At 45.5% G+C, this 21,694-nt stretch overlaps 1 protein-coding gene across 1 annotated transcript in view; it reads right to left on the bottom strand.

Moving 5' to 3' along the window:
- LOC119177105 (annulin) overlaps nt 1-21,694 on the bottom strand; it is a 96,405-nt gene that overhangs the window by 58,949 nt on the left and 15,762 nt on the right. Inside the window, exon 5 of the mRNA XM_037428491.2 lies at nt 18,150-18,413. Within this exon, the coding sequence (XP_037284388.2) occupies nt 18,150-18,413 (264 nt within the window). The remainder of the gene's footprint in view (nt 1-18,149; nt 18,414-21,694) is intronic.

The following is a 21,694-nucleotide window of genomic DNA, read 5'->3' as shown; positions in this document are numbered from 1 at the left end:
ATGGCAATGCTTGGCTGCTGACGCGAAGTTCGCGGGTTTGATCCCGGTAGTGGTGGTCACATTTCGATGAAGGGGAAATGGCAGAGACCCGTGTGGTGTGCGATGGCAGCGCCACATGCAGGGTGGCCGTATTTTCGATCAGAAAAAGAGCCACAAATTTAACCAAAGTAGCCGGAACAGTAGCCAACCAGCAGTCATTTTAATATTTTGGAGCCAGAAAATTAGCCCAACGTGATTTCAGTTCAGTCAAATTATCCCCGCATTGTGGTACTTAAAAATAAAATATATACATCACAGCATTGTTTATCACATCAAAGTAGAGTAAAAAAAGACAATATACTTACTGGAAGAGGCATTATGAATAGAAAATTGGCAGTTAATAGTGTTCCGACAGTCAAGTGCACATAATCGAGTTCACTTTTGCCAGATGTTTCACGGCACTGTTAATGCAAAGTCACTGCGAAGCATGTCGCAGTAACTCTGCAATAACAGTGCCGTGCTTCGCACATGCTTCGCAGTAACTACGCTGCAGTTACTGCGAAGCACGTCGCAGTAACTGCAGCGCAGTTTTAATAACGTTAATTTAGAGCTTGTAACATCTTTCGGACATAGTCCAAATTTATTCTGATGGTCGCAAGAAGTTCGTGCTACATTCCATTCCTTAGGTCGCTTTCAGTAAGAGGAGCAAAAGAAAACACTCGTAAAATTTGAGTTAAAACAAAAAGTGTCATTGCCCTGTCTGCAATGCCTTGCATAGGATTAGCACATACTGCATCTCCGTAGGTTTATATTTTGATTCAGAATTTTATTGCTGGCATGTCGTCACTCACATCCTACTCTTGGCGAAGATGACATACTTGTTCCTCAATACGTGCTCGGGGCAACCAAATGTCTTCTGGCAAGGTTTTCAAAGCGTTCATTGTATTCAGCCCCATAACAGAAAACGCGATGTGCACTCTGCAGCTATAGTCACGGGAAAAACAAAAACTTCTGTGCTCTTCAGATGCCATTTTTTTATTTGGTCTATGTTGACAAATCACGCAAACAACAGTTTAGACGCATTACATGTAAGAAATGCATGCAGTGCATCGTGCGCGCACACAGTGATAAAAAACAGCCTTGTAATTTTCGAACAAATAAACTAGAAGAGTTGACAAAACGAACGCTATGGCTGGAAAGTGTAGCTTCGTCAGCAGTGAAAATATTAAACCAGAACGAAAAAAGAAGATGACTGCAAAAACAGCGAGGTACAAGGTTTCTATGATCCTCGCGCATCCACTTTTCACCAACGTTCGTCCAGAGTGGTACCGCCTATAAAGCTCAGAACATTAGCGCGTCAGGTGGATAGTGGCTAGAAAGCCTCAACGAATCCCCTGCCAGCTATGTTACATAGCTTCCTAATCTATATGGGTTCCGTGATTACTGTGAACACCCTGGCGGCCGGGACGTGTTTTGGGCGCACGCAATTGCTTCCGGCATACTGACGACAAAAAAGCAATTACCCCGAGGGAACCGCAGCCAGCACTATGAATGAACACTTAATGTTTATATTTTTTTATGGTTGCGCTTGGTTTTAGCTTATATAAGCTCTTGATGCCAGCGTCATAACAATAGCCAAAAAAGTAGTCAAGTAACCAACGTCATTTTTTTTGTCACCACGGCTTTTAAAGGTAGCCAGTCTGGCATAAAGTAGCCAAATCTGGCAACCCTGCCGACATGGTCAAATTTTCCGTAGCCCTCCACTACGTCATCCCTCATAACTATATTGTGATTTTGGAGCGTGAAACTGCAGATAATATTACAGTACTGACTTCCATATTTCACTATTTAAACCACACTAAGCGCTCTAACAACGTGTTCATTTGGTCTTGTTTAGGAAGTAAGCATAGCACCTGAAAATAAACGAGAGTATACAACACAAAACACATCGCTGTCCTGGTGTCTTCACTTACTCAGGCCTCGCCCCGTTTCAGATACGACGTCTCTTCCGCTGACGTCAACCACTTGTGTTTAATCCTCTCTTGATTATTTTTTGAAAGCCACTTCTATTGTCTCACTTTTATGTATAAGATTGTTCCGAACATTCTAGACATCACCTTAAATTTTGTCTCCGTAAAGTGCTTGCGCGCTAAAAGCGTCACATGGTTCATTACTTCCGACAAATACCAAGTGGATGCCTGCTAGAAACGGTGAGCCGCAGCCGCAAGCGTCAACAACGTTCCGTGTCAGTTTGCGAAAACAGAAACAGCCTAAAAAGGAGACGTATTCGCGGAATCACCTTCGGCGGGGGTCAGTCGACGTTCTGTGTGTATACGCAGAGGGTGAGGGAGAGAAGATGGGCCAACCTCGCGCACACAATCGCGTTGCGCAACAGATCGGCCACCTGCTGCCACGCGTGCATTGCGGAGACGAGCTCTCGCGGTTTCGCGGACGGCCACCGATTCCACATGCACGCGTAAGCACACATTACACCTTCTATCTCCCCTCTAGAACCAGCGCGTATCCTCCCTTTCACCGGGAAAAAGAGAAAGTAGGTTTCTCGTGCCAGACTCGCCGTGCAAACACATAGCCCTCAAAAGAACAACCGAATAGGAGAGTTTAATGAGACAAAAAAAAATCGACGCTCAAGCCAAGAATGGCACATAGCAGACAGCGCGGTTCCGTTCGGACTGAGCGCGTGCGTCCCTGCAAGCAGAGGCGCAGAATCCTCCCGGACTTCCGGTGGCAGTCGTAGTGAGGATTTCTCAATGGCGAGCTAAATGTCCAAACACTGCCAAAGCGCTTTGCTCGCCAGTATTTCGCAGCGCTGGCTCGCCGTCGCCCACGCGCAGCGTCGTAAGCCGCCGCGCGAGGCTCGAACACGGCGCGGCCGCGCCAGGAAGCGCGTGGAATTCGGCGCGCGGGCCGACGTGGGCGCGAGCAACCTCGCGCCTCCGTCGGCACTCAGTGGGCGAGGCCTACCGCGAAGAACGACGCACGAGCGGGCCACCGCGTCATTCACGCAACACGCGTCTGTTGTTTGTCCCCCGCACGCACGATTAGGCGACCGGTGACGACGATTAACGCTCGGCGGATCGGAACGAAAGGCCGATTCGCGGCCAAGATCGCGTTGCTATAGTCAAGGCTGTCTGTGCTTTCAACAGATTTTCCGAGAAATCGAACAGGTGAAAGTCGTGGGGTGTTATTCGTCCCATTCACCTCAACAATTATTTGTAACGAACTCTGCAGGAGTTCCTGCTGGAAGGAAGGGTGAAATAGCTGAGTGTCTTTTATGTGTACCAATGTGCCAGACGACATGGATAAGACGGCGTGAAAATAGTTCCCACGAATGTAGCTCGTGTACGACGCTGCAAGTCGTGACAATATTGAGAAGAACATACCACTGCATAAACATTATTTGAAACTAAATCTATGCTGCGCAGTTTGCCCATTCCAATGGTTTGTCAGACTCCACTCAATGTCCTTTGCAGGCTCTCGATCTAAAACCGTATTTACAGAGATGTAGACATGATCACTCGAAGTCAAGGTTACTGCCATCGGCTCCAAGTAGACTGATCACAAAGTAGCCAAAAAAAAAGCGATCTTACAGCAAGCTCACTTCCTAGATTCTTTGAACAAGAGTCATTTTGTCAGTCGGCCTATTGACAGGCACAAAGTTCCGCGACACGGACGCAAAGAACCGCATCGCGCAAGCGGTGCAGCTGTGTTTTCCTAGTTACGCTAGCAGCTTAAGTAAGCGCTTTTTCAAGAAAGGGCAGCCATTATTAACGTCCTTTTTTAAAAGTACTTCTGCACGTGCAAAATGACACTACGTACAATGTTAAATATATATGTTATCACGGTTTCAATTCACGGAAATTAATTTTGTTGTTTTACTCCAACAAATGCCTTAACCACGGTCTAATTATTGCCAGTCGCTTAGCAGAAAAGTGCTCGTGACAAAAGTGACTGTTTTATTTCATGATACAATTTGCTATTTTAAAAGGACACAGAAAACTTCCTTACGTCGTTCAACGCCCCATAACAAACCAATCTTGATTTCAGAGTGATTTGAGTTTGGTTGACATCAATGAGTCAAATGTCCCTTGTACATGCAGCTGCTATAGGAAAGGTAGATGGTGTTAAAAAAAAAAGACTACGTGTGACAGGGAATGTTCCAAGTCGATAGCCTGACTAAACGTTATAGCCGGCCTAAACGTTAGAATTCTTTAACAAAAACTGCTGACCAAAGCCGATGCAGTGATTTCAAACAAAAAGCTTGTTTTTAACCCATGCTTAATAAAGCGCTTGTCAAAACAGGCGCGGAATTTATAAAAGGACCTTTCCCATTAACCTGCTGGCCCAGTTTATATCAATTTATTTATTGCAATCATGCCCAATTTTTCACGAATCTGTCAAAATTTCCAATTCATGCGCAAATTGCGCGCGAGCTTTTAAATGTCCAAGGCCCCCCTCCACCACCACAAAACGTTGTTTTTGGACAGGGCAATGTAAAATAAACACGAGAGATCTACATGCCTCATGCAGTGTTTGCGCTCCTCAGCTCGAAGACACTTGTTCAGTTTCCGATCATGGTGGCCGCATTTTAGACAGGGTCTAAATGCAAGAACACCCATATAGTTAGATTGCAGTGAGCGTTGCGGCCAAAACTGATATCGACTTCAATAGGGTGCATCTAATGCATATCGCGAAAGCCTGCCGTGATCAATCCATTGTGATAGTTGAAGTTATCATGCATGAAATGTGGTACTATTCTCCGCAAATGATCAGTAGACCGTGCACAAAACAAAAGCTTAGCTTAACCACTATATATAGCACGATCGTGCGTCTGCAAGCCGACCATCATTAGTTACAAGAGCACAAGGAACATTAAACGTGTGTGGCGATATACAAAGCGTCTTCTAAAAAAAGTAAGGGTCACTTGCTCCAATTTAGCTATTGGTGGGTCTGGGCCAATTTTAACACATGTACGTAATGCTATCCGCAGGACGCTTCTGAAAGCATCGCAGCTATTGTTTAGATTTATAACTTCTTTGTTTAGCGGTGAAAGAAGACAGCAGGGACTGCAAAAATTGTATCACCTTTTACGAAATGTGCGCAGTAGTTTGTGAAAAAGAATCATCAGCTGCGAAATTATTTGAGAGTTTTCTCCACTTTGCTGACTCGCCGTATCCAAGTAAAAAGAAAGATTACGCAATGACGTCAAGGTTTAAAAAAAAGGGGGGTGCCACAACTGGGCCTCATGAAGAGCCTAGTGTTAGGCCTAGTATTCAGGCTGATGAAGAATAGTTCGTCAAGTGAACCAGTAACTGCAACCAGGTCGACGATTTATGATTAGTGTTCTGACTGATTACCTTCTCTTCTTAGACGTACATTCTACTATTTCAACAATGGCGACAGAACTCGGGTGAGACTAAATGTGAGCAAAGTGCCTACCGAAAATACCTTAATAGGAAAGAGTATCAAACGGCAAAATGTTTTGGGGTGCTATCGACTAAACGGATACTTTTTTTCGTTCACTGGACGAAAACAAGACGTGGATATCCTGCAGCAATGCAGAAACGAAATAACAGCTCTTAAAGTGATTCCATTTTCATCACCAATGACAAAATATGTTCGATACTATCGTTGTGACCTTGAATGTCTTGCCCCGCCGTGGTGTTCAGTGACGAAAATACCCCACATATCAATCGGCCTTGAATGTCGTATACTGATAATTAGCAGGCGGCGAACTTCTATGCAGGATGATTGAAGAAGCTGTTGCAGTGTTATGAAATGTGCTGCGAAGGTAATGTGAATATAGACAAAGGTGAAGTACGTTTGCATGAAACTAAGACCACGGCAGTGATTCCGTGCTAATATTTTCCTTAACGGCCCTTACCTTTTTTTTAATATGCCTCGTATATCATAACGCCGCAATATTTCTGCGTGCAGAGTTAAACTAAAACCAAATAGAAGATTTATTTACTGTGGGCTCGCATAAGTAGCGTACCTATGGTGCACCTGCAAGAAGGCTATGATCGGCTTACTGTCGAAGGCAACTCAATCTGGCGCCAACACTTCGAGTGTCACGCAGGCGCCGTCAATATTCCTCCGCAGGGTTTCCGGCTTCTTCGCAATCGGCGAGCAATGGTTCATGTTCACGGTCGGAGCTCAAACAAAGGATGCGCCATTTCCAGCACACATAAACAACGCTCGGGTTGCGCGGCCTGTCTCATCTTCAGCGCGCGAAGCCGGCGCATGCATGGCAACCCACTCCCCGTGGCAATGACGTAAACACCGGAGTATGAAGTATCCCCGTGGGACAACAAAAACAGTGAAAGGTACAGCCGCACCAATCTTCTCTCGATTATATGTTCATGTCACCCAATTACGGCTAATTTATCCAACTGGATTATGAATATATATTTAAAGGGACCGACAACTGATTTCTTCCGACCCAGTTTTTTTTTTCCGGCGCGACATAAAGCTTACCCTTTGTATAGTGTTTGTAGCTGCAGTAGTTAATCCCAAACGCACGCAGTCACTTCAGAAGCGGTATTTTTTTTTTATTTGAAAGGCTCTGAACACGAATTAGCCCTTCCATCCAGCAACACTGAGAATCGATAGCAATACCGGTAGCCCTTCTAGTGACTTGTGCACGCTGTCAATGTTCTGCTCTCGCAGTAGTTCCTGTAACTATGCTTAAACACGTTTATTCTGAGTTTTAGCACTAATTTTGAAAATAACAAGCCATTACAATGAGACTATGTGGCTTTATACAGCTTCTCTGTGTTTCTACTATGTTACGTGCGCCTGCACCCAACGTTGTTGCCCTTGTGTCGTGGATGGTTTGTCTCGTCATTGTTACTCTCTCGACATACGAGCCAAGCCGAGTCACTTAAAACGTTTGTTCGCATATGCGTGGCCGCGCCGACTAGCAGTACAAGTAATTTCTGAGACAAATTGTGAATAGAAAAACTACGTCGCTCCAAAATTATAGTGACTTGGAAACTGCGTGAGCCCGCAGCACACCGGAAAGTTGCTCAAAAAGAGGACGAGCATGGCATGATTACGGCATGTGAAGGAAGCGCCACTTTAATGTGTACTATACTAACGTAGGCCTATATGCACAGTCTTATGGAGTAATATGTTTTACTATAAAGAAGCACATAATATTTTAATACTAACAGGAAAATTGTTGACTGTGCACACTAGTTTGCAGTCACATGACAGGGCAATGCAGATAATTGAGTTTTCTGCCCCCAGTTGGTGCCACAGGCTATTTTCGCAATTTTAAATGGTTAAATAAAAATATAACTTTGCGATAAAAACACAGTTGGTTTAAGTCACTATAAGGGACAATCTGTCTATCCGTGCAGTCATCTCATGTCATGTTATGGGCTGTTGTCGCTCCGTTTAAAAGAAAAGACGTGCCACTACCCGCCGCATTCACACATGCCACGTAGTGCAAGACAAGTATTTTAAGTCGGCACGGGCGTAAGACTTGCGCCTGTTGTAGAGTATAAAAATATTTGCCGGGATCCTAAAATTATGATATGTCTATTAGAGACGTTGTAGAGAGGGCTCCGGAAATTTTGGCCATCTGAGGTTCTTTTACGTGCAACTGATTCTATAGGTACACGGACCTCGAACATTCCGCCTTCATGAAAATTCTGTCGCCGCGGCTGGGATTCAATCCCGCAACTTTTCGGCCTGTAGTCGAGCACAGTAATACCCCTGTCACACGTGGCAACTGAAGTGCACTTTGAGCGAGTAAACTTCGCCGCGAGTGTCATTTGCGTGCTGTCACACGAGAAAGTTTAGTGTGAGTCACTGTAAAGTACACTTGCAGTCAAGTGTATTATTTCCCAACCTCACTTCGCTGCGACAAAACTGGCAGCCTCGGTACCGGTGGCTTGCGCAGAAATATGATGTCGCCTAAATCACAGCTCATACTATTTTCAAAACATTGTTTGTTGCTATAAGGCATACTGATGTGTAACAAAGCTAGTTATAATACAACAAAAAACATGCTACACTTTCCCTCGGGCAATTTGCGGCCACTTCCGCCACGGGGATGCGGCAGCACATGCTGTGCAATGTCTGCGTCCGTCGCGTTGTTTACTTCCTTGCACACTTGCGAATGTGTAGGTGAGTGGTTCTCTAGTGGTGTGTGCCACTGGTGCTACTTTCAGGAAGACAACGTGGTCCGACGTTGAGACACGGGCGCAAAAATAACAAATAGGTGTTATCCTACAAATCCGCCAATTGCCACTGCCATAATTTCCAAAGTAGTACACTTCGTTTTCTCGTTTAGCAGCGAAACGCCAAAATGACCCTTCGTGAGCGTAAGTACACTCGCTCAAAGATCCCTTAAGTTGCCACGTGTAACAGGAGTATAAGTGTACTATACCACCGTAGCGAGTATTTGTAGAAAAGTTGACTGTAGTAAGTTGAGTATTGCATACGACTCGCTTCTCATTGTTCAAGCTGTCAACATTCAACATCGGTCAGCACTTTATGTTGATGATTAGTCAACTTTTATTAAGCCCAACTATGTTAAATCACGCAGGAGCCAGACGAACTGGTTCCCTAGTTATGGGACCGATTTGTTCTCAGCAGCTCCTGGTCGTTCTCCGTCAGTGCCAGGTGAGAAGAGGGCGGGGCTGAGTAACAAGGTCTCCCATTGCTCAAGAGGTTGGGTATTGGGGATGTTGGTAGAAAGGGAAGAAAGGGGGGGTCTTAAATTCTCTGCACTCACCCAAGATGTGCTCCAGGGTGCTCTCTTTTGTAAAACGGACAAAGCGTGTCGGGTTCTTTTTCACGACACGCTTTGTTGCCCAGAAATTACCCGGATGCACCTTTTTTCTTCGTGCATCCGGGCGATTTCCTGAAAGCTAGTAACTTTGTGCGGTTGCTCTTCCAGCTCATGTTCGGCCCGGAATGACTTTTCTCGAATTGTTGCCCGTTACCTGCGAGTGTGTGTTGAAACTCGCACGAGCTCTATGGCTCCTCAAGAAGTATGCACTTGGATAGATTGGCTCAGGACACGGATGAGATCAACCCTCAGCTGAAGCTTCTGTATGCTGTTTTTGAGTCGGTGACGACGATGTCGCTCGGCTGTGCGAGTGTGAGGGCCACACCCGCTTCTTCGGCCACTGTGGGGTCTATTGTCCTCAGGGACGCACTGATGATCAGCCTGTCTTTGGACGTAACCACCGCGTCCACCATGTCGGCATGGCCACTGCGTTTTCGGAGTAAAGCGTCCGCGTAGAGGATCCTGGGTTTCTCTTCCAGCTTTCTGGCCATGGCTTTGGCCTGTGCGATGCACCTTTAGTCGTCTTTGCCCGGTCTCATGTTTCGGCGAAGGGGTTTGGTGTGAATGGTCGTCCTCCAATCTTCCGGAAAGGCCACCTTGATGTGCACTGGCTTGATCTGCCATTCTATTCTTCATACGGCTGCATACGGACGGCTCGTCCGTGCTTCGTGTGCCTGTGCCAGATTTTTGGCCTAGTGACGTCAGCTTCGATGAGCGCCTAAATCGTGTTGTCAGCACCCATGTCTAGCAGTTTTTGCTTAGATGAGTTTATGGGCATGCTTTGTGCCTGTATCATTGCCTTGCGAAGCATTGTGTTTAGAGCATTCTTATTCGCCTTCGTCAGCTGAAGCTACGGGGTGGAGTAGGTAACCCGCAACATGACGAACGCGCCCACATACCAAGCGCATGGCATCGTCGTTTTTCAGACCTCAGTTTCTGTAAGATACCATCCGAATCATACTAAGTATCTTTTGGGTTTTGTAGTTAAGCATCTGTTGTTAAGTATCTGTAGTCTTCATCTTTTTGACGGTGGCTTGTGCCTCTCCGTATCTCTGAAGCAGTATGCTGATGATCCTAATCGATTGTGTTGGCTTTATGGCCGTTCCGTCGATGATGGTAGTGACGGTTCAGCGGTGGCTCTTCCTTTGATTTTCCCGGTTGGATCATGAGCAGCTCCGATTTCTGGCGAGCTCAGCTCAGTCCACATGTCCTGGCGTACTCGCACGTGGTCATTGCCGCCCGCGGCAAGGCTTGCTCCGCCCATGCATCGGAAACGGCTCAGGCCGTCCACACCGTGATGTCGTATGCATAGAATGTGTGGCCCATGCCTTCAGTTTGTTCGAATAGAACGATCAGGGGCAGAAGTGCCGAATTGAAGAGCAGGGGCGAAAAGACCAATCCCTAAAAGGTGGCGCTGTCGTCAAACTCAACAGGGTCTGTCTACTTCTCCCCTACCCTGGTGGTCACCGTTTGGGTTGACAGTAAAGCTTTCCTGTAGCCGAATGTCTTGCAGCAGACTCCGTGACTCGCGCGAGTAGGACAAATTTTCAAACGCTCCTTATAGGTCGAGGGCGGGTATTCCACGCTGTGCGTGCCTCGCGGCCTACTTGATAATCAGCTCATAGAGTTGGATAATCACGTCTTGGGTGCTGAGATGTGGCTTGAAGCCGTAAATCATCTCCGGCATCTGATTCGTTTCTTTGAGTTGAGGTCTTAGAAGAAGAGCCCGACCCGCGATGAAGCACTTTTTTAAATAAATATCTCTCTCTTGGAAGTGCTTCTACAGTGACGCAAAGGACCATGCGCTCCATTACCTTTCCCACACATGTCGCGGAGACGGGCCGCATGTTGTCTATTATGAGGGCCTTGCCGAGCTTTGAAATAAAGTGGACCCCGCGGTTTCCTTCCGTTTTGCGGCAACCACGAGCTTTCCCATGCTTGACTAATGCGCTCTAGGAGGCCGCAGGCTGCTGAGCCGCTATGTTACCGAGTAATCTGTAAGTTATGGCGTTCCTGCCGGGTGCACTGTTCTTGTTACTTTTGTCTATCACTGTCCACAGTTCCGTCATGGCCAACGGCCGGTCCAGATCTTTGTTGTCAGGTCCTTCGTACCTCTTGGTGACCGGGTACGGGACCTTCTTTGTCTAAAGGTACTTCGCCTTCAGATCTTCTAAGTGCCTGTGGGCGTCTCCCTTGTACATGTTTAATACATTGGTCAGGTTGTGATTTGTCACAATCTTGATACTCAGTTGATCATTCAGGTGCCTCAGAAGACAACACGTAACGGATTGCCCTGCAGGCCGTCACAGGTCTTTAGTCAATTTTCTCTGTCGTGTGCCACGTATTTGGCCGCGTGATTGATATGTGGGGTTTAGCGTCCCAAAACCACCATATGATTATGAGAGACGCCGTAGTGGAGGGCTCCCGAAATATCGACCACCTGGGGTTCTTTAACGTGCAACCAAATCTGAGCACACGGGCCTACAACATTTCCGCCTCCATCGGAAATGCAGCCGCCGCAGCCGGGATTCGATCCCGCGGCCTGCGGGTCAGCAGCTGAGTACCTTAGCCACTAGACCACCACGGCGGGGCTATTTGGCCGCGTGCTTGACGATCTGTTTGTCCAAGACTGCGAAGCGCTTGTCCAGATTTCTGTTGTGTCTCTGACGCTTGAACCACCACGTTAACGAGTACAGGGCTACCCACATTTTGGTTAGTCTAGCATCCACGTATGGTGTCTGCGAGGTCGTTGCGACTTCTTGGGTGAAGTTTTTGCGAGCTTTTTTCTGGTCCGTCACCTACTCAGTGTAGGTGTCTTTTCTTTCAGCTTATTCTGATTTTCCCTCAGACGCCTCTACTTGTTCTCGGGTAAACTTTCTCATCTTGTTCCGATCCACCATTCGCGCGAACCCCAGAACAGCCCAATATCAGAAGACGGGAAAAACGTTAGCCAAAGCGATGGAGGATCCCGAGATGGCCCTCCTGAACGAGCCATACGTACCTACCAGAAGAAGTAACAGTGCCGTGAGGGACACTACTGACGTAGTCATCGGGCATTCTAGACGTCACCTGAAGAAATGAAGACGTCTACCTTTGGGAAAACATAGGCCAGTTCATGAATGTGTGTTTGCAAGTGTAGAGTAAATTTCTCGACAAATCTCAGGGATTAAGCACAAATATTTCCTGCAAGAAATGGGGTCTGGTGTAGTAACGATAGAAAGTTTACGTGTGTCTGAGAGGGTGGGTTGTACCAGGAGGAGGTGTGATACCTCTGCATACCTACGTGTAATGCTATGATATGTAAAACTACCATGGTATGTATTATTTCCTATTTATTTGGTAAGAACTAAAACAAACAACAATTTCACAGCAATAGTTCTGTACTTCCGTGTTAACTACGCGCTTGGAGGTGTCGGGAGTGATCCGCGCCAAGAATTGCCTGGAACTGAGCAACTGCTGGTATGAACGGACCATAACTTTTGTTTTTTGGCGAATGACGCAATGAGGCAAGACGTCGTAAATCCTACGAAGGCAAGAGACTCTTCCCTGTCAGGTCCGAACCCCGACACAACGCGCATAATCCCATAGAGCATCGTATAGGGCAGTACAGCCGACCATCGCGCATGCACCCACTCGCGCTACATCCGTCATAGAACAAAAGAGCCGAGAGGGGGATTTCGGGCACATGCGAGGCGTGTCTGCGTGCTGCCTGCGTGTGAAAGCCGCGCGTCGTGTCTGGCTCGCGCGCATCCATAGCGACTTTTATATCGCTTCACAGAGATCACCAAGGCCGCCGGAAATTTCCTCGGCTTTTCATACACACAGTTTAGCAGAATTCCACATGCAGTTTCTAGCTTTTTCCTTGCGAAAAAAAAAGGAGGAAAGTAGGCAATATAAGTAGAATCTAATTTTTACAAAGCTTTACTGCACTACATCTTATTCAATTATAAAAATAATTAATTAATTAAAACTTAAGTTGAGCCGCATTAGAAATCTGATTGTATTTACGTGACAACGATTATTCCAGGTTGAAAAAAATGAGTATCCTACGCTGTGAGAGACAGCTCTCGTCTAAATTATTTTATCGGTTGCTGCACAGAAACATCAAGTAAAAGGTGATATCCAAGTTTCATCCGCTGTGAAATGTAGCCTTCGCAGCAATACTAGACTTCTTGGCCATGCGTAATTATACGCCAAAAACATGTCGTGCATTCGCTGCAACTATGCGACAGGTGATCATTTCAAATTAAATAGCAAAATAGCTGTTTGTGCAAGTGCTTCATGGTGGCTAAGGAATCCAAGCCGATAACTGGCAGCAGTGCACGTAACGGCAGCGTTGTAACTGAAATAATTTAGAACCACTAACAGTCCTACGTAAGAGCTAGTGTTCTTTGTAAGTTTGCGGACTCGCTCACTGGATTCCGTGCCGACCGGTTGTGCCCCCGCCATCTCCGACGACAGCGCTGCTCTGGCCGACTGGCTCGCCTTACGCCATCTCCTGATGCCGACAAGAGCTCTCGCCGAGTGGTGCCCCGTCCTCGGACTCCTTCGATCGTGTCCATCTTTCCTATCTTCTCCTTAATTTTGTATGTGTCTGTCCCTACGCCTCGCTCTCTCCTTACTTCCTTCTATCTGTATATCATCTTTTAATCATATCCTTTCAATCCCTCCTTACCCCCACCCCTCGTGAGCTACTGTTGAGGTCTCCTCCTCCTGAGAGACAGTTAATTTTTTTTTTCATTTAACAATCACTCCCCCACCCCGTAAATTTGCGCTGGCAAAAAAGTGGGTAGAGAACGTCATACCTTGAGCTGGAGCTGATTCATGTTTAACAAACAAAGAAACGAATGCGCCCTAATGGGAATCTTAGCACGTTTTCGCTTAGTTCTGTGACAGTACCCGACAAACTCGTCAGTACAAAGAGCCTGCAAACACTGCAGAGTAGAAATATTTAGAACCACCACAATTTAATTACAGTAAAGTGTCAAAAAGAATGAAAAGGCATGGGAAGCACCTACGATTTGAAGTTGAGGTATTGAATGTAACTTGGTGCTCCAGTTAGTGGCGTCTTCATCTTTTCTTTTTTTTTTCATATCTTCCGTGAAAGTAAAAAAAAGGGACTCAGCATAAACTGTGCGTTTATAATATTATGTTTCTCACACTCAGCTGCACTTTGTCTAAGAATATAAAGTTAAGGTTCCGCTGTACAGTCGAACACCTCAACAAAAAAATCACCAGCAAAGCGATGTTTGTCGCAAAAATAGAAAAGCACGCACGCCAATTACATCGCAAACTCAAAATTTATTTTAAAGAAGGATAGCAGACAACCACCCGCTTGTAGCGCGAGCCCACAAGGAAATCCGTAGAGATTTCCCAAAAAGAGAAGCCTCTTAGATGCCAAAATATTTGTCCTGGTCCGGTGTTAGAACCCGGGACCAACGCCTATCCTAGCTCAATTGACAGAGCGACCAGCCAGGATAGGCATTGGTCCCTGGTCGAACCCCGGACCAGGACCAATTTTTCAGCAACTAAGAGGCTTCTCTTTCTGAGAAATCCATACGGATTTCCTTGTGGCTTCATGCTAAAAAACGGCGGTTGTCTTTTTCTTTCTTAATCCTTCCGCCACTTTGCGGGTTTCCGCAGAACTCAATCGCAAAATTTATTTAAAGAAGTCACTGATCTTGATCTGTGCTTTGAAGGGAGGTTGACGGCTCAAAATTTTGCAATTAGTTTTGCATGTCTTGGTCATCGTCGTCCGCCGTGGTAGAGCAGTGGCTACAGCGCTCTCGGCTGCTGGTCCGAAGGTCGCGGGTTCGATCTCGGCCACGGCGGTCGCATTTCGATGTAATGGTAGAAGCCCGTGTGCTGTGCGATGTCAGCGCTTGTTAAAGAACACCCAACGGTCTAAATACCCGGAGCCCTTCACTACGGTGTCCCTCAGAATGATATGGAAGTTTTCGGGCGTACGTATTATTAGCTTCGCCGTCGCCGTGGGCACCGAATAAAGTGCTAATCATGTGAAAAGCATTAAGAACTTCGGGCAAACGTAGCTGCCTTTCTTTCTCTTTTTTTATTTCTTCACTTTCGCCGTCCCTCTCATATTTTTCGCGCACACTTTTCATGACAGCGTCGTTAACAGTCGCTATAGCAAGCAGTTGAACAGTCTTCAGAATGTCCGTCGGCATGACATCCTTTTCGTGCGTCTCGTCACTTGAAACGTCTCGTGCCGACATAGTTTCGAACCGAGGCGTTAGCCAGGAACTGTTGTCAGCGGAGAAATAATAAATTGTCCATCGAACCAAACGTAAACAGCAATGGTCGCACCGATGCTCGTTGGCGGAAACTCTGTGTCGGACCTGTCGATTGCTCAAGCGCTACTCAAATTCTTGAAATTGTGGGTTCTGAACTAGCTCATGCATTGAAAAAATATTGTGGATTGCTACCTCAAACTTTCGTCATTGCGGAAGTGCTTTATAAAAATCACTGTCGAGAGGGGTCAAATGCATTGAATCTTATATAGACGTTCTCCAGGGATGCTATATTTCTTCGTTGTCCCGAAAATTTCGCTCTTAGGGACTTTCCATATCGGAGGGTTCAACTTCATTGCGCTATTTCAATCATCATACACGCCTTCCGGCATCTAGGCTCATTTATTATGCTGCACCTCCAGATTTGCAAAGCACAGTGAGCGCAGTCACTGTCATTTTCAAGCACACGCAAACATGTACTGCTATCGCAATAAACAGCGGGAGTGGCTATGGCAGAAGTGTAATCGGCTAAGCTCAAAGCGCCATGGCGGGAAGCCAAGTCCCAAGCCGCATTCAAAATACGTTAATTCAAAATACGCACTTGTTTGACGCTTCATCCTAGTTCACTCCTTATCTGCATAACTACGAAATTTCATGTTACTTTTGTTTCTAATTGTTTAAGTGTTGTTCGATGTGACTCCGCTACAAATGGTGGCTGTTGTCTACGAATTTATTCCGATCTCCGCTTATGTTAGCTACGACAATCCTCGCACGCTTTAAAGAACTGTTGGGCGCTGCGCATCTTCCTCATGAGTAAAAATAGAGAGAGAAATAGAAGTGGATGGGTGCCTATTTATGCAGCTCCTTGAAACATTCGTTTAATTAAACAATTACTACCCAACACCTTACTGACAAGGGTTTCTTTTCGCTGAGTCAAACATGTACTATTCCGAAAAAATAAACGCTGTAGAATTTTATTTTTCTTTCTTTTTTTGGATGTGAGCTTGAAGTGTCAGTTAGCCATGCAAAATTAGATCAGACGTCACAGGGTCCCTTATGCGTCCACTTAAGAGGACTCGAAGCAGTAAGCCAGGTTATTCTTCCTTTTTATTCTTTTCAGTCGATTGTATTGATACCCCCAAAAAGCTTTATGCACGTAACTGGGTTTCACACTGTCTTCGTGATCGGAGACCTTGGAAGCTTACTGCAACTCAGGTAGTTTAAAGTGGCCCACGTTTGAGCAAAACAGCGAAGATGTCATGTGATGACGTCATTGTATGACGTTACATTGCGTGACCTCATGGTGACTAAAGACATCGAACATTTTGACATATCTGACGTCAGGATGGCGCCATATGTCGTGATCACAAGATAGTGATATTTTGCATCACTTCTCATTGACGCCGACAATCCATCTTCGAAGTTTGACGGGGCTCTAAGGTTCTCGCCTCCACAAAATGTTCGCGTTTTATCATCAACTCTTTGACACATTTCTCTGACAGAACAAGGCCTGGTCGGAACAGGCGACGTGCCTCCCACCTCGGTAACATCACGCCCCAATGTTTTGTGGCGCAGAAGACGCTGCGCCAGCATGGAAACTCACTTAGACAAGAAATAAATTTACTGAGACCATTCGTGTGACGTCGGCCAACGCGCGATCACGACGCGCGTCCCACACAAAGACAGCAAAGCAGGCTTTCCCCAGCAGAAGCCATGCCATGCAGTGCAGATAAAAACTGCGGAGGTGGGAGCTATCAATCATTGCTTGTGAGAGTCCGTTGAACAAGAGGTACACAAAAAATACATTACTGTTTTTTTTTCTCCTATGTAAGATAAAGCTACCATCTATGCCGATTCTAAACAAATGGAGGCATTATTCGGGTAGGAGCGAAACACAAAAAGCGTAAAGCAGATTACTGTTCATAACGAAAATAAAAACGTGTGGAAAAGTTGATCACCTTCATAAAATAGTTTCCAGTTCTCTTACAAGCGTTTCTCTTTTCTGCAGCTTTTCCTGCAGTTTGCTAAATTGGTGATACGTGTGGTCACAAGAAAAATTTGAAGATCTTGGCACGGCGAAATAATTGAACTTCATCCTAGCATATTTCCACAGCATAAAAATCCTCATATCGTTAGTAAACCCTGATTACTTAAGCTGTACTGCTCAATTTCAACCAATATACTTAGGCTTAAAAGAAAATATTATTTGTGGGAAGAACTGATCCCAAAATTTTGCTTGCGACCATGCATATTAAACTTGCAAATTGTGATCTGGTCTTTAAATTTGTGTCGAAGGCAATACGCCATGGCTCATCAGTGTGAGCTATTCCACTTTTGCTATGCTCATTGCGTGCGTACATCTTCGCATTTTATACTGACAACAAAAAATCACATTTTCGTAACCACAATAGACTCGTTATAGCACTATGAGAAAGTCGATTGTAGCTAGATAAATTCATGATTTCCGCTGCTTTGGTGCATTCCTGCTTTGTTAACACAAAGGGGTCATATAAAAGCATAAAGTAGCAAACAATATTCAGCATTAAAAGACATTGAGACAAGCCGACGAGCAACAAGCCCATGCGCAGAGTGCCATGGTACGCCTTTATCTCTGCAATGTACTAACGATATTACCACTCCGATGTTTTTAACTCCACCGCTGCACAACTACACCGCACTGTACCCTGTATAAAGATGAATACTTTTAACCACAAAACTGCGCTAGCAAAGACGTGACGGTGAGAACGGTCCCATTGTCCCTTGAAACGTTCGTGTCACTTGCACTCTATGCTTTTGCTACAGAACACATCACGGATATCGTGGCGAGCACCGACTTCCCTGATGTCTCCTTTCACATTATGAACTGAAGGATTGTTAACAGCGCAGTAAAAGACGAAAATATAGAGGCATATTTAAACATGAAAATATCGCCACTGTCTCCTCGTCGTTTTTCGCGCTCTTAGCGTATGGAGGTAAGAAACACAGTGGAGAAGTCATACTGGTCTGCTGTGACCCGTCAGAGCACTCTCGCGCACAAGCTAAATACAAGGAAGAAACTCGTGTTCACCCAGTTTAAAAAGTTGTACGTGTTGTGCACTCACCACCCGGTGGCCTGGGTGCGACTGGGAGCAGCTTGGGCTCGGTCTGGGCTTCGCTGGGCGAGAACGAGCCGTGAAAGCAGGAGAAGACGTTGCCCATGGCTCCCCTACGGCTGTGCTCGGCCGCACTGGCGCTCCTCTTCGCACTGGATGCAGACTTGGCGGCAGTCGACGCCGAGCGCCCTCCGACTGGGCCCGACAAGGGCGGATGCCGGTCCGCCTCCTCTCCGCCGCCGCCGTCGCTACCGTAGTCTTCCTTGAAGCAAGCTGCGCCACCAGGCTCGTCCGTTATAGACACGTTATGCGACGCGCCCACGAAGCAATGGCGCGAAACTAGCGTGGCGCATGCTGCAATGTCAATGTTACCGATGGCTTGCCAGTGTGGTACTGGAAAGTGCACGGGAATGAAGTCTCTCCCTCGTTATGCTACCATATGGGCGTGCCCTTGGCAATGATAAACCACCTTTTTTTCGCTTTTTGAAGCTACGATAAATGTTGGTGTGGAGCTTTTGTCCTGACCATAACTGATATGAAGCTTGATGAATGACAGTATGAAAACAAATTGACTGTATACTCTGTAAGCAATGACAGTGTGCGTCAATTTTATCAAATAAAAAGGCCTACCCTGATTCAATGTTAATAATAATTTCTGAGATTTTACGTCCAAAAACCACGATATGGTTATGAGGGACGCCACAGGGGAGAAATCCGAGAATTTCAACCAGCGGGTGTTTTTTAACGTGGGCTGATGTCGCACAGCACACGGACCTCCACCATTTTGCCTCCATCGAAATGCGAGCGCCGCGGCCGGCATCGAACCCACGACATCCGGGTCAGCAGCCGGGAGCTTAACTGCTACACCCCTACGCGGACCTGACTCAATATTCAATACTGGGCATACTCTCGCCGTTCGTGATCTGATAAACATTGTCCCAAAGGCAATTTGCACAATCACTATACGTTTTCGCCAACAATGTAATGAAACTGCAGCCACTAAAGTCCAATTAGTTGTAATTATCAAGCACCTCTTGACTATATTTTCTCACATAATTGCTTACACCAACTATGAGGCATTGGACAAGAAAGTAATTATTATGGGGTGGCGTGTTAATTAGCGTTAGCTCGAGGGACAGGAAAATTGGGTATCAGGGTGACAATTACAAGTCTGGTTAGATTATCATGAATTGGGCCCCAGCTTCTCTTCTCGTGAGGAATACCGATTCCACGTTTCAATAGCACTCTTGTTGGAAGTAAGCGATAGTCCTTTGCTTCTTCTCTCATCTTCGTTTCTTTCACACTACTGCATTTTATTATTCGGTCATGAACAAACTTGCTCTATTGAGCGTATAACTAGAATGTCAGTGTGTTTGTGTAATAATTGTAATTTAATGCAAGGATTTAAAAAACAAGAGTGCAGTATAATTGGTCCACTGTGCGTGATGGTTGACAGACAATAATAAATTCTAGCTTTTTTATTCTTTATAATATACGCAACATTCAAGACCAAGGTATGACGCATGTAATGCACGTTGCAGAATGAGAACTATACATAGATCTCAGCTCTCAGACTCTCTCCGTAAAAGTATGCTAGATTAATTTGGTGAAAACATATAGTTCCATGAAGCCCTTTGTCTGAAAACATTCACATTATATTGGTTGGTCACAACTATTTTTTTTTATTTTAGCTTTGTGAGTACTTGGTTACCTGTTTTACTCGGTAATCTAGTCTTTAAAGGTTACTCCTTTTGGCAATCAAAACAACCATTTACAATTTTGACAAGAGAGTACAGCATGTAGGCGATCCCACTTTGAAAACGTCTGTAGCTGTGCCACATGTCACCCTCGCCAATGCAGATGTTCAGAGAAGTAAACACAGTCGTCCCGTATTTATTTCTTCTGGCTGATTAACCGCGTGGCATTGGACGATGATTTGACCAAAAATATTTAGCAAATGCGTTAATAAATCTATTGTAGCTAGTTCCCGAAAACATCAGTTGTGAGTTGTTATGTGCACCAACAGGGGTGCGATCTAATACTTTAGCAAGAGATCCATTCGCGTGGCCTCGTGTGTGTAGGTGGTGTTTTCGTCAGCAAAAACGCTATTCTGTCCAGTCGCACAAGGGTAACCGAGCGTTTGCCTTTCTTCATCGCACCAAGATCCCACTGCAGCACCCGCTGGTTCACTTCCGATGGACGCAAACAAATTGACCAGGCAATTTGGCCTTATAGGGCAGGTATTTCGGAAGAACAGCTGAATGTAGAGTCTAAAGCAGGACAACATACTGTGTCAAAAGTAAGCCGTATAGGCCAGTAATATTACGTCAGCATAAACTTGTCGTATTCGGCCTTCATTAGGACGAACTTATATTTTTTCACAATATATTATTGTTAATTGCATGATCTCCCAAATACTTTCGCGCCGCTTTCTTTGTCTATAAATGTAGAGCACAAGGTCTAGCGCTTATTGCCCAGCATAGTTGCTGCGTGACATATAACTCAAATTTAGCGCAGAACTACAACATGCATATATCTTAACGGGCATTGGTTAGTGAAGAGGTTTTTTTACCGCTGAGTTGATGGCGAACATGAGAAACAGTGTTTCAAACGTTCCACTACTGTAGCAGTTAGTCAATGAGCAAGACTGCGGGAGGTGAATGACGTGAAATAGAATATAGACAAAACTTTAGCGTATTCACGACGAAATCGCGTATAGGTGGCAGCATTGTCCTGCGGCAGTGTGAATAAGCAGTCAGCGGTGCGTACACAAATACACACAGCGGCGTTTCACTGCGTGTGGTTTGAGCCGATTGCCGGCGAATAAAATACGTTGACTGCAGTTTACTGGTAATGTTTACTCTCCTCTCTGCTGAATCGACGCGCACAGCCCATGCAGCCTCACTATTATTAGCGATTGAAGCTCGTCCTAGCTGGCTGACTGCGCGCTTTCGCACTAAATCACGTTTTTGCTGCGTTGTTTGTACGCAATTCACTCATGTTCCAACTCCTACGCACTTCTACTTCACGACTGAACTACTTATTAACATCTTCTTTATCTGAATACTATAAAAAAAAAGAAGGTAAAGTACCCCCCATATCGGTTCGACGCGTTCGGTGCCACTGTTCGCACCGAATACGCAGGCGCATTTTTTGCCTCATTCTATTCCCCATGAAATGTGGGACAGCTAATAAGTCTAGCCAGGAAAGCTTCCTGGCTGACAGTGCTTTGCGTCACCACCTACGAACATGTTCTTGCACCAGTAGAACTATCAAAAGCTCATAAGAGTTCTGCAGAAACTTTTCATTGAAGAATTACGTCCATACGACAGTGATAAAACAAAGATATGCTTATTTCATGGAAAGAACATGTTTCCTTTCTCTTTTTTTTCAATCGATAAAAGAACGCTGCCTTCCGTCAGTCAATAACTGGCTACACAAACAATCCCGACAGTGTAAAAAAAGATTATACAACAATAAAATTATACAACAATAATGTGAGGCACGTCGTCTGAATTATTTTGAACGTCTGGGGTCTTTCAAGCATTTTTAAA

This window comes from Rhipicephalus microplus, chromosome X, assembly GCF_043290135.1.
Source record: "Rhipicephalus microplus isolate Deutch F79 chromosome X, USDA_Rmic, whole genome shotgun sequence".
NCBI classification, from domain to species: domain Eukaryota; kingdom Metazoa; phylum Arthropoda; class Arachnida; order Ixodida; family Ixodidae; genus Rhipicephalus; species Rhipicephalus microplus.
The sequence above is the reverse complement of the archived record's forward strand: the minus strand, read 5'-3'. Positions and strand labels throughout refer to the sequence as shown.